This window comes from Pelecanus crispus, chromosome 5 (genome assembly GCF_030463565.1).
Source record: "Pelecanus crispus isolate bPelCri1 chromosome 5, bPelCri1.pri, whole genome shotgun sequence".
In the NCBI taxonomy this organism is placed as follows: domain Eukaryota; kingdom Metazoa; phylum Chordata; class Aves; order Pelecaniformes; family Pelecanidae; genus Pelecanus; species Pelecanus crispus.
In genome coordinates, this window is record NC_134647.1 from 41,799,661 (window position 1) to 41,815,917 (window position 16,257).

General features: G+C 40.0%; 1 protein-coding gene across 1 annotated transcript in view; it reads right to left on the reverse strand.

Moving 5' to 3' along the window:
• Window positions 1-11,777, reverse strand: part of LOC104030713 (RNA-binding protein 44) — a 43,831-nt gene extending 32,054 nt beyond the window's left edge. Inside the window, exons 1-13 of the mRNA XM_075711186.1 lie at window positions 10,272-11,777; window positions 10,092-10,150; window positions 8,706-8,883; window positions 7,815-8,021; window positions 7,711-7,736; window positions 6,673-6,745; window positions 6,259-6,361; window positions 5,219-5,350; window positions 4,428-4,501; window positions 4,259-4,332; window positions 3,549-3,945; window positions 2,629-2,774; window positions 2,368-2,507 (exon numbers count right to left, since the gene is read on the reverse strand). Of these exons, the coding sequence (XP_075567301.1) occupies window positions 2,368-2,507; window positions 2,629-2,774; window positions 3,549-3,945; window positions 4,259-4,332; window positions 4,428-4,501; window positions 5,219-5,350; window positions 6,259-6,361; window positions 6,673-6,745; window positions 7,711-7,736; window positions 7,815-8,021; window positions 8,706-8,883; window positions 10,092-10,150; window positions 10,272-11,777 (3,115 nt within the window). The remainder of the gene's footprint in view (window positions 1-2,367; window positions 2,508-2,628; window positions 2,775-3,548; window positions 3,946-4,258; window positions 4,333-4,427; window positions 4,502-5,218; window positions 5,351-6,258; window positions 6,362-6,672; window positions 6,746-7,710; window positions 7,737-7,814; window positions 8,022-8,705; window positions 8,884-10,091; window positions 10,151-10,271) is intronic.
• Between the last annotated feature and the right edge of the window lie 4,480 nt (window positions 11,778-16,257).

The following is a 16,257-nucleotide window of genomic DNA, read 5'->3' on the forward strand; positions in this document are numbered from 1 at the left end:
AAAATTTTTACTATGCAGATTATTAGTTTCACAGAAAGCTTCCAAGCATGGACATCTGGTACTGATAAAACTTAAGGAAACAGCCATTTTTAATGCTGCACTGAATAACTTTTATAGCATCACGATTCCTGTTAACTTCTGCCAACCATTAGGTTTAGAAAACAGAAAAAGGTTAAGTGTATGGTTCAGGTAAATATGACAGCCGGTCACTAATGAGAATAAAAGGACTTTCCAGTCCAAAACCTAACTTCCCTAATGAAGTTACTCCTTCAAAATTAACAAACATACAAGATCTATAAACATTCAGATGTCCAACTTGGGGCTAAGTCAGCCAAAGAAAAAAGCAAGATTATATTGTGCTTTACTTTAAAGCTGAATTTAAGTTGTTATACATTAAATACTACGTAATACAGCTTGACATAAAAGTATTATCTATACAACTCTGGACATTTCATCAGCTTGCAAGAACATAAGGCTCTGAGGTGGTATTTCTCAGTGGACACTTATCCTTCAGGGAAGTCTGAAGCTATACACATACCAGAATTAGTATAGATGAGCTTTGAGCAGAATCATCTTTTCTTAAACATATTACATACTTGTTTCTTACTGTGGAAAGATGAGAATTCTTTTTCCCCATTACTTACTAATGACTTGGTTATTTCACGGTCCCTCATGACAAAAGTAAAAACTGCTATAGGTCATCATCTCTTTAGCAAAGCAACAGAAAAAAAAAGCTATCATAGGAACAATTACAGCTGTAAAGCCCACACACCATTTAAAAAAAAAAAAAACCAACCACTTGACAAGGAAAGTTCAACACATTTGAGGCTGTTAAAACCTTACTAATTGAAAATACTTTCAAGTGTAAGATTTTTTTTTAAAATGAGTTTCTGTCCATATCTGCAGTCCTGCAGAAGTCAATCAGTAGGTTACTATGAAGACTTTTTTATTTTGATTCATAGAGGCATCTGTAAAAGCTCACAGGGCAGTCAAATGACAAACTAACAAACTTTATGTTACACTAATCCTTTCAAAAGGAACTTGGCTAAACATGCATATTGGTTGAGATTCTTTCATGTTCTTCATCACTATGGGAGGTATAATCATGCTGTATGTAAAATCCTATCCTGTGCCTCTGTGTAGTTAACACAATCTACAGTCAGTCTTTCTGAAGGACTTTTCTGGTCACTGATATTACTTCCCAGAACAAGGACTGAGATGAATGACCTATAAGCATCTATTTGTATATTTAATGCATCTATGAAAGCTTTTCTAGCCGAGGCTTCTGCTTCAACTTACTGGGCACAATCACTCTATTACAGTTCTAGTATGTAATGTACAGCAGTTCTGTTCAAGTTAAAGCTGTGTTATGGTTCACTCATGCACTACAGTAACACGTGCATAGGCATCTGGCCAGGAGAATTTAGTCTGATAAGCAGGATTCAATGGGTGGGAAAGATACTTGGATATGTAAAACCATCGGCATAAATACTACTCATCTTGGAAGAGGTGGTATCAGTTAAAACTAAACTGACGCCTGGACATCCTTGAAACAGGAGCTTCGAGACCAAAATCAGAGCATTAAGAATTTGATGCAGTTTTGGGAAGAAACACTACAGAAGAATAAGTATCGGGCAGATTATGTTTGCGGGCAAAAGTGAAGCTGGAGCATTGCTAAGAGTATGTGGGAAACATGGTACTGGCACTGCTAGCAGCCCTAAAGCAAGCAGAATACCAAGCTTAGTAGGAGACTGAAACAAGTGCCAACTCAAGGATGTCTCCTACAGGAGAATATATATACACATCCCTGGAATTCCGGGCTGTGGTTTTAGGAAGTTCAGCTTGCTGCAGCTTCCTGCAGCATCCAGTGCTGTGTCATCATGTGAGATGTCCTTTAACATGAAAAAACTAAAAGACATACAATCTTACTCTGTTAGATTTCTAGTCCAGAACTGAAGCTCGTACGCCAGATCATCCACCAAATCACCAATTTTTAAACCAAAATTGAGTCTATGCTGGGATTTCTTTATGAACTGCTACACAAGGACTGGCCATTAGGTGTCACCTTTGTACAGAATATGTATGATGATGTTCTCCACTAAGTTAATCAATAAAACAGTTTGCATAATAAAACCCCCAGAATACCAAGTTTTATAGAGTGCATAGAGCTAGCAAGCCAATCTGTCTAAAGATGTTCTGCAAAACAGCTAACAATCCTTAGAAACCACTGTTTCGGTGGATTCATTCCACTACTTCTTGCAGAGCTTTATACTAAGTTACTTACTAATCTAGTCAGGCTATACAGCTACGCAAATTCAAGTGTTTTTATTTCAATATTTCTGTAGGCTAGAATACTCACTTATTTACATTGCTTTTTCCACCCACAACTGGGTGTCGATTTCCTTAGAATGACAGAGGTCCTTTCCACAATAGAATTGATGGACAAGCCACTCAGGACACCTTTGTTGTTTTTCCTCACCTTCAGCAGAGCATCCACAATTTTGTCTCTGTATGAATAAAAGAAAGAACTATTTACATCACATCTTGTGCAACATATTTAGCACTTAGTTACCATGGATACTGGATCCACTACAAATCAGGGCAGAAATAAAATCCAAATAGTCTCACCTGCTAGCCTCTGGATGAATTTCTTGAAGTTTCTTCATTAATTTGGTAAAGCTGCTCAAGTTCAACGTATTAGGAGAAATAAAGGCATCATATGAATTAATGAAGAATGGAGCAGATGTTTTCTGCATGAAATTTTCTCCAGTATCCTAGAATTGCATCAAAATAAGCAAAAAGTGAATGGGTTAAGTATCGTACAAGCAATACAATGTGTCTTTACTACTAATAAATATTCCTGTTATGGAAAAAGAAAAAATGACAGATACAGATTCAGATCAATAAGTTATTCTAATACAACCAGTCATATTATCTAATCTGTAAATTAAAACTACTACATGCATTTTTGTGTAACTGACATTCCTGCTCCTTTAAATTAGATCAGATTTATATTTCCCAGAGGAGTAGCATGTTTACAGTTAAAGCCCCAAAGGTAGCAATATAGTTTATGAGAGCAACACCAGCAATTGCTAACTTTGCCTTATCCTCCAAGGACAAACCTGAGCGAATACAAAATACTGTATTTATACATAGATGTTTCTTATATTTGTATTAAAAACCCCAAGTTTCCCCTCCAGTATCCCAAAAATCTTTCCTGTATAAAATCACAAGACATTCACATAAAAAAGTGTTGCAAGCAGAAACTCAAAAGAGGAGAAAAGCAAGATGAAAAATCTAGTGCTAATGGCTAGGTTCCCAAGTGGCTTAGGATTAGGAAAAAAAGATGGAGTACCACAATTTGATGCACGGGCAAATGAATGGTGCTCTCACTCCTCTGCAGCATGCCAGAAATTTATTACTGACACGTAAAACGTTTTCCTATCCTAACATCATTCTATATATATATTAAATATAACATGTTATGGGACAAGAGTTTTAAGGCTCTTAATCTGCCATATAAAGGTGCCTTAGTAATAACTATTTACCTTTTGATTAACTCCAAGCAAATAATGGACGGAATCTTCAGTAGATGATTTCAGACCAGGGCACTTTGTTTCTGAAGGTACTTGTGTAGAGCAAGAAATTTTTGAAGAAGTTATGGGAAGGAGAGGCATTTTCTCAGAAGCAGAGGTGTCGTCATGTGTTTTCTCAGAATTGGAGGCTGAAGTGAGTGTTTTATCTTGAGCATTTCTTTGACTGTTATCAACAGGTTGGATTTCATGCCAAAGCTTTTTTGTAAGTACTTGGGAAACCAAATATTTGTTCTCTGATGAAGTATTTACAAGTTCAACACTTACTGGTTTTCCTTTTATTTTTTTCTGGTTCATTTCCTCTACAGCTAACTTTGCTTTATCAGTGTCTTTAAAGGAAAGAAATGCATATCTAAGGCATAAAATTTAAAAAAAAAAAAAAAAAAAGGAAACTAAGTAAAACATAAATTACTATCAGTAAGAACACATGATGGGTCTCATCTTTTGAATATTAACTGTATCTCCATTAAACTCAACAGAAAATTTCAGACTCCTTAACTTCTTATAAGATGAGAAGCTGCCTGGAATGGCAAGTTTTTGTCAACCTATCTATATCTACATTGACTACTGAAACAAATTAATGAACAACACCCTCCCCTCTCCCATGATTCACTTCATTTGACAGAAAAAAATATCTGAAACAAGTAAAACTTGTATTAATATACCTGTAGTTGCTAGAATCCACTGAGGTAAGAGTATCAGAAATCGGATACTTCTGGAAATGGGATCTTAAATCACCCTACAAAATAGAAGCATATTTCGTTGCAAAGGTGTACTATGGAAGAATTCAGAAAAGACACAACATTACTACTATGTAAATGAGAACAGGCATACCTCTGACACTGAGGAACTTAGGCCACCAACATGAATAAAAGAACACTCATTTCCACTCTCCATTACCTTCGCTTCTAATAATAAACATAAGAAAGCAAAGTGTAACTAACTATTCTTGTTTCAGTTCAGGCTAACATCTTCTCTGTAGATTTTGGAAAGCACAGATAGAAAACCTTTAAAAAACCTAAAAGAATGAAGAGTGTCTTCTGAGAGAAAATGAGAGTGCCATGAGAAGCAGAACAGTTCAGTTTGTGAAATCTCTTTTCCCTGAGTATTTCCTGAGGGTTGAAGAGGCAGAAGAGGTACAACCAGAGAAAACACTGGTCTGAACTAACAGGTACCACTGCTAAAGCATGGGTAGTGTACTGTGATTCCCCACCACAGAACACACAAGCTCTCTGCTTTCAACACACTGGGACTTCTAACCATGCCCGTCACTGGGACCCAAGTCTCCAAACACAGACCATTCCCAGCTAACTGTTAAGAAGCCAGTAGGGGGAAGGCAGCAGAAAGAGGAGGAAGAGAAAAAAAGATAGATTTCCAGCTACATGACTGGCTGGACATTTACTAAGTTGAGTTTAACCACTGTAGGTCAAGTTTTCAAGAAAAAAATGTGGATTAAAAGAGCTGAATATCTGTACAAGCATTGACTGCAAGTCAATGAAAAAGTAAGTCTGAAAACCCAGCTAGCATTTTTTCCAAGTTTAGTTATGCTTGTAGAAGGAACAGAATACTCAAATAAACAACAAACACCATTATTAGGTATGGCAGCTTAAAGCACATGACCTCACCTCTTACATCAACCGTGTCTTGTTTTTCTTGTTGCTTTTTTGTTTCTTCAGATATTACTGAAAAATCTGCTACTGTCAAGTCCTCTTTAGCATCAAACCAATATTCATTCCCTTCTTCATTTTTCACACAGCCTTGACAGTCGAAATAAATTTCAGTGTGTTAAAATTCAGACCATGGTATGTCATAGAAATGAATATCAAATTTCTGTGTTCTTAAGAGGATTCCAGCTACCTACGTGACTTGGTACTACATTACAAAGAGGTGACACATGCTAGTTTTCACTTCTGATTTAAACAGCTGTCCTGGTTTCAACTGGGATAGAGTTAATTTTCTTCCTAGTAGCTGGCATAGTGCTGTGTTTTGGATTTAGGATGAGAATAATGCTGATAGCAACAACTAAAACATCAATGTGTTAAGTAGTACTTGAAGTCAAGGACTTTTCAGCTTCCCATGCTCTGCCAGGTGCACAAGAAATTAGGAGGGTGCACAGCCAAGACAGTTGATCCAAACTGACCAAAGGGCCATTCCATGCCATATGACATCATACTCAGCATATAAACTGGGGGGGGGGGGTTGGCTGGTGGGGCAGCGTCGCTGCTCGAGGACTGGCTGGGCGTCGGCCAGCAGGTGGTAAGGGGTTGCATCACTTGTTTTTCCTGGGTTTTGTTTCTCTCTCTCTCTTTGTTCTCCTTTTCATTACAATTTTTATTACTATTATTTTCTTTCAATTATTAAACTGTTCTTATCTCCACCCATGAGCTTTCTTACTTTTGCCCTTCCGATTCGGTCCCCTGTCCCACCAGCGGTGAGTGTGAGTGAGTGGCTGTGTGGTGCCTGGTTGCCAACAGGGGCTAAACCACAACAGTAGCAAAATTTTTTTCAAGATGTGAAGTATAATATAGAGCTGATATAATGTTAAGCATGCCATCACAGAAAGAACAGTTGAGTATCCATATGTGTTTTACGCAGGGTTTGTTTTTTCCCCCAACAACTTCACTAACAAATAATGTAGTATTTGTACTAGAAGCAGATGGCTTACCACATTCTACATCCTGACCTTTATGTTGTTCTTCAAAAGCCTTGAAGGAAGCAGAGTCACTTGGCTGACGGCCATCAATTAAACATACAGTCTGTGGATTGTCCTACAAACATGTTTCAGTTATGTGATAGCACCTGGACCTGATTATACATTATTTTTCTGAGCTTCAGAATACTAACTGATTAAACAGGTAAATTTTAAAAAGTTAACCTAGTGATTGTCTTTAAGAACCCCCAAGTTATTTTATTTTGAAAGGACGATCAAAATTCTGGTCACATCAGCTGCATTTGTAATTACTGGCAGAGAATTGCAGCCTGACCCTTGAAGACTCTGATTGTATTTGCATATACCTAAAAGGAGACTATGCTTTACAACATTAATGTGTATGAAGTTCAGTAATGAAGTAGTCCCTACCATATTGACAGAAATCTTCCTTTCTTGCAGTTTTGGTGCTTCAAAGTCAGCTTTTCTTGCGCCTGAGACAGAACTAAAACCGATCCAAGAATTTCATACAAAATACGGCACAACAATTTTAAATTCTACAATGATACCAAGTACTCTGAAAGATTAATTTAAGTATTTCCAAAAGCTCACAGTGAAATAAATATGTGCTTAATAAATCTTAGCTTAAAATGAGAACCAAAGTTTTTTTCACACCTGTATTTTATAATTGCATTGGTTGCAACCTGAAACATAAAGCTATATTCTAGGTTTTTGTTAGGCTATTTTTCCTTTATATCTAAATGGCTTTCTGTGTGACGTTTCGATGTATGTCTTTTACAAGTTGAAATCTCTATGCAATTTTTGATTAATTTTATTAATGCGTAACAAGAAAGTTGAAAAAGATCTTTAGGTGTTTACCTGATGCAGTAAAAACTTATTGCCAAATTCATTTTAATCTCCACTTATGTAAAGTGGAGGACATGATTCTGAATATGCAGTACCATACATCTGCCTGAAATATGAAGTTATTTTTCTATCATTCTTCATAACTGAATGATAATCTTGGCAGAACAGCTGCTTATATGCTTAATGTTATCTTTGTTGGCAGCAAAGTCTTTTTGTTTTGGTGGGTTTTTTGGTGGTGGGGTTTTTTGTTTGTTTTGGGTATTTGCTTTGTTTTGTTTTTTAAAGACAGACAGCATAAAGATTAGAGACAAAGGTTTTAGTAGTGCAAGTAGGGAACCAGGAAAATTACCTGTAAATTGAAAACTTTTGCTATAAAGATAGTAAAAAAATACAACTCCACAGTTTGCATATTAGAACACTACAGAGTAAAAATTTCCTTAAAATAAAATCACTGCACCCAAAGAGCTATGCTAGTCTTTCAGCTAAACAGTTTGGAGCAACATCACACATCCTGAAATAAAGAAATTCTAAGTTTAACATATTTTAAATTCACTTCTCATTTATTTTGAACTTTAATAAATACCACAAGTGAGGACTACTTACTTGTAGCAACGATCATCCCTGAACAACTGCCAAAAAAAGAAAAGATTTGTCTTAATCTTCTGAAGACAATTTATATTAAAAACAAAAAGCAATTAAGAAATTACCTTGCATGGGACATAAGAGGAGGAGATTGGGAACAACTTCATCTCAACTGATAGCGGTGGAAGTGAATTTAAAGGTATGCCCATTTTTATTTTCATTCTCATACTGTTGTAATTCTTTTTTAGCTCTTCCAAAACCAACACGAGAGATGATCCTAATTCAGTATTTCCATTACATCTGTTAAAATATGTATTAGAAAATAAGATCAACTTACACGGACGTTTCATTTCTTTTACTGCTTCCAGAACTGCCCAAACATTTTATAGTGTTTAAAGACTCCTCCACATCCTGCATGAACAGGAGCTCGCACCCAACGCACACAGTAGCTCTCTGGAGCCATACTCTGTTTCACAGCATTACTAGGTGCTCTCTTGAACCCCCTCCTAAGCTATGGAGCAGACACTATGGTAATGAGGTTTTATAGCTATCCGTGGCACAGTAAAGTGTTCAGAGGCAGGACTTCCTGGTTGAATTCCAGGTTCATTACAGAGCGTATGCTTTAACAGCTAGAGACTCTGCAATCACCACTCCCTTCCTGCCTCACCTCCTCTTTCTTTCTCTTTTACCTCCTCCTCCCCAGCTCCCCCTCTATGCATCTTGTCCATTCCTGAATGGATTCATTTTGGACAGATCTGTACTATTCCTTCTGTACTTTTCCTCCTGTACAGAAATACTTTCCTGGAAACAAACTGTATTTTGCTGGGTCTGTGAATGCTACAGAAAAAATTAGCCTGAAGATAAGACTTGGCAGTTAGGAGAATGTAACCTCTTTTGGACAACAATGCCAACTATAAACACTATTACAAGCCATGGATAGAATACATCAGTAACATTTAGCAATTAATGCCATTTAACAAAAGTTACTCATTTCATTTAAAAGGACATTAAAGTACATGCCTGCTGAAACATGTGTTTTCCTCCAAAGCCAGTTTGTAAATCTTCAAGCAGTGCTGATAACACATCTGATAATGAGTGTTTAGAATCTGCAATTCTGCTTCAATTGCCCTTTGCAGTATTTCTTGACAGTAGCCTGATGCAGAATTCTTCACAGCTTGTTTGAGGTGTACCGTCCTTTAAAATAATAATAATAAACAAAGTCTTGAAGCTCTTGAATCAATATTTTACAGTCATTATGTTTTATTTTGAAACAAGCAGCTTTCCAGAAGCTATTTCTAACACGATTTAAGGAAAAAAGAAAAATGAAATCAGTTCCTCCTATTTAGCATACAGAAAAAAATTACGTCTTACAGTAGCTTTCACATTATAATCAGCCTTAACTGAGAGGCAGAAACTGCATGACCACCATAATCATTTCTATCCAAAAAGTGCAGTCATAAGAACAAAAAGAAACTTAGCAACTCTGTTGATCTACAGACACACTTACTTTGTTTCCACAGTTGCAGAATAATTTAGGTTGGAAGGGATCTCTGGAGGTCTGCAGTACAAACCTCTGTTCAAAGCAGGGCTAACTTCAAAATTAGCTTGGGGTCTTACGCAGTCCAGCTTTGGGTTTGGAGATTTTTTTGTTTGTTTTAACAAGAAAGGAGACTGTGCCATCTCTCCAACACTGTTCCAACGCTACTCTAAGAAACTTTTTCTTATACCCACTTAGAATTCCCCTCACTGGAACTGCTAGCTCTTGCCCTTTCAAAACACACCTCTGCAATGAATTTAATTCTGTCTTCTTGGCAACCACCACCAGACTGCCAAGAACTGCAGGGAGGTTCCCCACCTCCCCAGCCTTCCCTTCTCTGGGCTGACCAAACCCAGTTCCCTCAGCTTTCCCCACACACCAGGTGCTCCACCAGCTCCCCTCGCCATCTCCATGGTCCTCTGGTGGGCTTTCTCTAGCCTGCCAATCTCTTTCTTGCACTACAAAGCCCACAGCTGGAGATACCTTTCAAGATGAAACCTCACGAGCACCAAACCGAGAAGAATCAGCACTTCCCTCCATCCACTGGCTGCACTCTCGCTAATGCAGCCCCAGAATGTGGCTTCCCTTCTTCACCATATGGGAGCACTGCTGACACACACTCAACTTGTACTTGGCCAGTCTGCAACTGCAGACCAAGACTGCTTTGGTCTGTTCAATTTCAGGATGTCTTCATCTCATTCTTCTGACTTGTCCTGGTCCTTCTGAAAGACTCCACTGTAGGAGCTGCTGCCCAGCAATCTTCTAGTACCATCAGTTTTGGTAAGTCATGGACAACCTTTCAAACGTGAAAAAAAAATCTTATCCAGAATGTAGAATTCCAAACCAAGAACAATTCATGACCCACCTGTCAGTGCTTATCTTTAAATCGCTGCTACAGAGCTCATTTTTTGATTCCTGCTGTTCCTAAACAAAAAAACATTTTAAAAAGTTACAGATTAACATTGGTATAGACAAGTTCCAAGCAACTTTAAGTTAAAAAAAGTTCTATGTATCACAATTGTTTGGTTGTGGTTTTTTAAATTACCTGAATTTTTGAACTTCTTTCAGCTGTTGCAGTATTGCCAACTGAGTGTTTTTCCAGCATCTCAGTAAGCTGTGGCCGAATTTCCTCTGTACTATTGGTTCCACATGACCAGTCTGTATTGCAAGCAATGTCTGCACAGGTTTCACGGCACCATCCCACAGGTCGAGATTTGTTCATCATTGTTATCTCTGTATTAATAGCCCTGGACAAGAGACAAACCTGAGCACTGGTACTTCTGCTTGTTGTAAAGCAAGCTCTAAAATCAGAGCTCACATCAACAGCCTGGTTAACCACAGAGTGACTGCTAACGTTTTTCAGGTTTTCCTGATGCTCCAACTCTGAGTTCAGACAGCTGGTATTTCCACAGGAGGATTTATCTGCAAGTTCCACCTCAAAAAAGGGATTCTTGCTAGTGAGAATTGCACAGACTGGAAATTGGGTTTCAGCATCCTTTGCAGTGCGGTCAACGCAGCTGGCACCACGTGTGCACACACTGGATTCTTCACAACTGTAGAAAGCAGGGTCCCCTGTACATTCGCAAAATTGCGTGGCTACTGCAGGGGCCCTCTCCCGTGGTGATGCTAAAGGATTGTCTTGCTTCACTGAGATGCTGTGAATGTGTCTGTCATTGTTTTCAGACACTTCTTCACTTGTAGCCGTTTGGGGTGACAGTGTGCCATCAATCAGTGGGACGTCTTTCAGCTCTCCGTTTTCTAAACTGTCACATACAAGCAGATTTGGACAGACCCTTTCTTTACTCCCACAAGAATGACTTTCAAGTATACTTCCACAAACAACACTATGATACTCTGTTTGCTCTTCCTGATGATCACAAGTCACGCCATTGCAATCTGGCAGAGACAGAGAGTCCTGAAGCAGGTGGGGAAGCTCTGGCATAGCTGCTTCTGGGCAGGTCTGGTCACCTACACCATACTCAGAAGCAGGAGAACAATCTTCTGACACATCAACAAGATTTTGTTCCTTTATGACTCCATCCCGTGAAACTTCATGAACTGGATCTATCAGCTTTAAGGTTTCAATTCGTATAGTTTCCCTTTGCTCAGAAAACTCACTTGAGCTATTCCTATCATCAAAATCTTGCTCATTAGCACTGAGATACTCCAGCTGTGAATCTTCACCTAAATGGCTTTGTCTGCAATCATCACACACCCCGCAATTAGAGTGTGTACTGTCATATGCCCTTTCCAATAGATCAGCTGCTTTCTTGCTTTCATCTACCCAGGCACAGCAAATTCTCATTCTCCGTTTATTATACATTTCAATATCTGCATCTAAAGATGAACTTAAGTAAGGCAAGCTTTCCTCTGACAACTTTAATTCTGAAACATTGACAGAATGTGCCTGGCCAAAATCAGAGTGGTTAGCTCCTGTTGCAACATCTCCGACGAGCGTGCGCTTGGCTTCCTCAGAATAAGAAAAAAGACGCGAGGTCTGATTGAAGCATCTCCTTTCACTTTTAACATCGCTGTTCTTTTCTAATTCCATGGTACAAACACCTAAGTCCTCCTCCTCCTCAGAGGTTATCCACAGAACTCACTTCCACTGCAGCCTCTCAAAGTCATTGGCTTGTCTCTTCCTATGTTTCTCACCTTAATAAAAATTAAGAGAAGTTTGAGATACTCATGGTATACAAGAGGATATTGCTGTTTAAAAAAATGTTAAAGTAACCATCTCATTTTTACCTACTGCATGCTGGTAGAAGCTAGGACTTTTACAGTACATTCTCAAAAGAAATCCTAAGAGCTCACAGAAGGCTGTTAAAAGAATTTGCTGTTCTTGCTCAGGTGATTTCAATTGAGTAAAAGCATCCTCAGAGACCAATCAATCCTATTTTCTTAACTCTTGGGCAAAGTTTCCATCCTCTTACCACTGAAGCATTTCTTGGCTGAATCATCAGAATCCCTGTTGATACACAGCGGGCTATTTACATCGTACGTTAACTTCATGACAGTGCACAAGGCGTTTCGATGTATGCACTGACTCCAGGAGTCAGGATGCTGATGTTGTCCTGGATTCAGTGACCACAAACTGACCTTACGTCATTCCTGATTGTACACTTGGCCTGTAAGCACTCCTTGCCACAGAAAGCTTACAGCTTCTTGATTCAAGACCAGCATATTTACTGTAGGAAACATCCTCCAGCCCAGGAGCTATAAAATTTTTTAAAAACTACTTAAATGAGGGAAGAGGTGAACTTAGAGCTCTGTGCCTTCTGAGAACTAAAAAAGCCTTCAGATATTGGACAAGGGAGAAACAGAAGCACATTCTTATAATTCTGGGGAAACAAGAAGAAATGGTTATCGAGCACAGAACTGTAAGAAAACCTGAGAATCTTTACAACCAAGAACCGTAAGACATAAGGGAAAACAGGAAGATGGTTTCTTGGATCAGAGCGCTTCTTTTAGCTAGAGCAGAAAGCCAGACAATACACCAACCCAAAACAATACACCTGCTCTGGACTTGCAACAAACCTAGTTTTATAGCAAACATTAACGAAAAGCAGAGAAAAAGCATATAGGGATGGAAGACACTCTTTGTGAAGCTTGCGTCTTATAAATGGTTGTCATCTCTTCTCTGCCTTCCCTAAAAGCTCATAATTAAGATAAGGATACATAGAAACATTAGACATATTCCTCAGTTAGGTATGCTTTCTAAACTACTGAACAAAACATACCAATTTTATACTACTGTCACAGGTCTTCAAGCTGACTATAACCTTACATAAAGCACAGCAAATTACAGTCCCGTCTGTGACTCTTCTCCCTGCGAGGGCATGCGGACCAACTGACAGGCCCGTAAGCTGGGTTTCATACCCTTCTAAAGACACAAGTCACTGGTTCATTCTCCAGAGGAAGTTTCCAGCTTGGTGAAACACAGTCCATAAGGAACTAAGTGAAGTACTGAAGTGAGAGACAGGCTGCTGGTGGAGCATGAGGGGAGACTGGAAACTCAAGCCTGTTTCTTGGCCACTGCTCCGGGATTAACATACAAGTTACATGAGCTCTGTCTGCTCCAGATATAAACAGTGTGACCCAGGCCTTGTATCTGCACAGGAAGGTTTGCAGAATGGACCCCTAAGAGATATTTCTTGACAGCCCTACCTCACAGGGAAAAATGTCTTGTCCCTCAAATCTGCATCCACTCATTCTCCTCCGCTAAGGATCAGCATTAAAATGACATAATTTAAAATCACTTAATAAAAATCATTGAAATCACTTAACAGAAATCATCAATATAAGTCAGTCACCCTCCAAAAAAACCTTACCATGATTGCATTATGCACTTCTACAGCTATTTTTGTTTCACAAAAGCTTTCTTACTACACTAACTTTACCTTTATCTCCCAAATGAAGCTTTGAGCAACTAATTAATGTGAAATTAAAAATCTTGCTGTAATGCTGCCAAAGCACATCTCAGATGCCTACACACAAATTACAACATATTATCGCAGAGAAGTGACCTCCCACCCCTTCACTTTTTTCCTTAAGAACGAGTTAAGAAACAAGAACCACAATAGCTTTAGGTATGCCCTAGATAAATAACAAAAACCTTGTTGTTACTACTACTGACGCAGCTAGATGCTTAACAACAGCCAAGTCGGTAAGAAACCAGCACTGATATCCGCAGTGCAGCGTGGAGAGCCACAGATGAGCCCCCGGGGAGCCCTCACAGCTGCCCGGTGCCCCCGCTCGCCCAAGGGGACCGCCTAGGCAGGGAACCGCCGCTCACGGCGCTCACCCCTGCTCCAGGGAAGGCTGAGCAACCTTCCTGCTGCCTAAACGAATCCCCGCCTCCCGTAACGCCTGCGTACCAGCGCCGAACCGCGGCCGGCATCCCACACCCGCCGCCTCCGCCCCGGCCGAGCGACAACGGACGCGCCGAGCACGCGCTCAACGGCCGCCAGCCGCCACTCCCCGCCCGCGCCTCCAGCCCATTGGCTGCAACGGAGGCGCTCGAGCCCCTGATTGGCCGGCGCGGCGCCTGCGCCCCCCCCCCTCCCCGCGTGCTGCCCGCCCCTTCGAGGCCCGCCGCGGCCATGTCGCCTCGGGGGCGCCGGGGCCTTGCTCCTCCGCCGCCCTCCCGGCGGCCGGCGGTTCGCCCAGCGCTTAGCACGGAAGGCGCAAGCCGCAGCCTGCGGCGGACAGCAGCATGTCTTCTCGTACAGTTATTAAAACCTACCAGCAGCTGGAAGGCTTCCAGCGTGAAGGAGCGTATTACAGGCACTGGAGAACGTCACCCTGTAAATACCAGTTTCTGCTACGCGGGCTACTGATCTTAAATGTACACGTTGTTTTTACAAGGCTGGTTCGGGCCCTTACTCCTCTTTTAAACACATACGTGTAAAGTTCTTAAAGTGTGCAAGGCATTGCTTAGCTGCCTAAACCAAACTAAACCCCAAACCCACATAATTCATTGTTTAAAGGATTTAAAAAAGCAGACAAGTACTAACCTCCTCCTCAACATATTACATCTAAGTGACTGCTCTGCGACAATGCCCATGATCAGTGCAAGATGCAATGGCATACTAAAATTGACATGGCTGATGAACCTAGTTGGCTCCTGTTGTGGAAGATTCTTCTGTTGGAAGTTACCACGTGGGTTACCTGTATGTTCACCATAAATACGTAAGTGGAGAATGAATTCCATTAGCGATACCATTCAAATTTCTCCTGATGGGACACTGTCCCTGTCCCCCCACCTGCCCAAGTGTACCCTGCCATCAAAAATGTTAATATTTAGGAGTATGTCTCACACCCATGCCCTTAACTCACACCAAGCCCCTGCCTTTGTCCATTTTACAACCAGTGTTGCTCGCGTTTGTGTGCCTGCAGTAATATATTAAGGAAAATGAGTCCGTTACACTGGTATCATCCAAAAAGTCTGTATTTTCCAAGAGAACTTTTACCAGTAACATCATCATGACAGACCACTCCATAAAAACTACCCAAACAAGTGACATCTTTATTGGCAAGTTCTGCTAATGAATGTCCTTTTCCACGCTCATATCTTCTAACAGATTTGATTTTAAGAAACAAAACAAAAAATCTCAGGTAACATTCCATTTGCAAACAATAAAATTATTTAACATTTAAAATTAAAACAAAGGATAGCAATTTTAAATACAAATTCTAGGAAACTCGTCCTGGTTTCCCCAGGAGCCATTCCTCACTGGGCTGCCACCACCACAGCTCCACTCTGAATCAGCGGGCTGGGTACCGAGGCTCTCCCGTTTGGAGCTCAATTAAAAGGACCGGGGCATGTGCTATTATTACCGTTCAAAGCCCTGTTGCGGTACATTCTTCTCAGGAAAACATAGAACAGTTTGCAATAAACCAACCAGTACTTTTTCATTCCCTTCTTATTCTAAAGCTAAGTCATACTGAAAGTTAGGGGGGGAAAAAAATGTGACTTCAACATTCAGCTACTTTATCACACACAAAGATTTCTACTAAGAGCATATCCAGGTTGAAATACACATCTGATTTCTGTCACGAGGTTAATGCTTATGGGGTGCAAGATGCAATCTACTTCAAAATAATAAACACACCACTTCTTGATGAGCAAAGTATTATTTTTAGCCTTTTGGACCAACACTTAGTTGCTAGGTTGTTTCTCTTGAACCTTGCGAGGAGAGACAGTCTTCACCACTACCACAAATAAAAAGATGACTGGTGGCAATCATACACCTTATCATCAGTTTGATGTTGTATTTAGCACATTTGTTTGCATTCTAAAAAACCCTTACTTTTTAGGCCCCAGAGGCTTTGTACACCAGAAATTACACAAGTCAACCACAGAAAATTGTAAATTGGTATCCACAGCAATTTTGAGGTATTCCACAAGAAACCTGGCTCTGCACCTGAATGTTCCTCTCAAAAACAACAAAAGAGAAAAAGAACCCAAAGCCCTAACTGGAGTGGAAATTTCATTTAAAAGATTCCTTTAATCCTCATGTTCCACCACA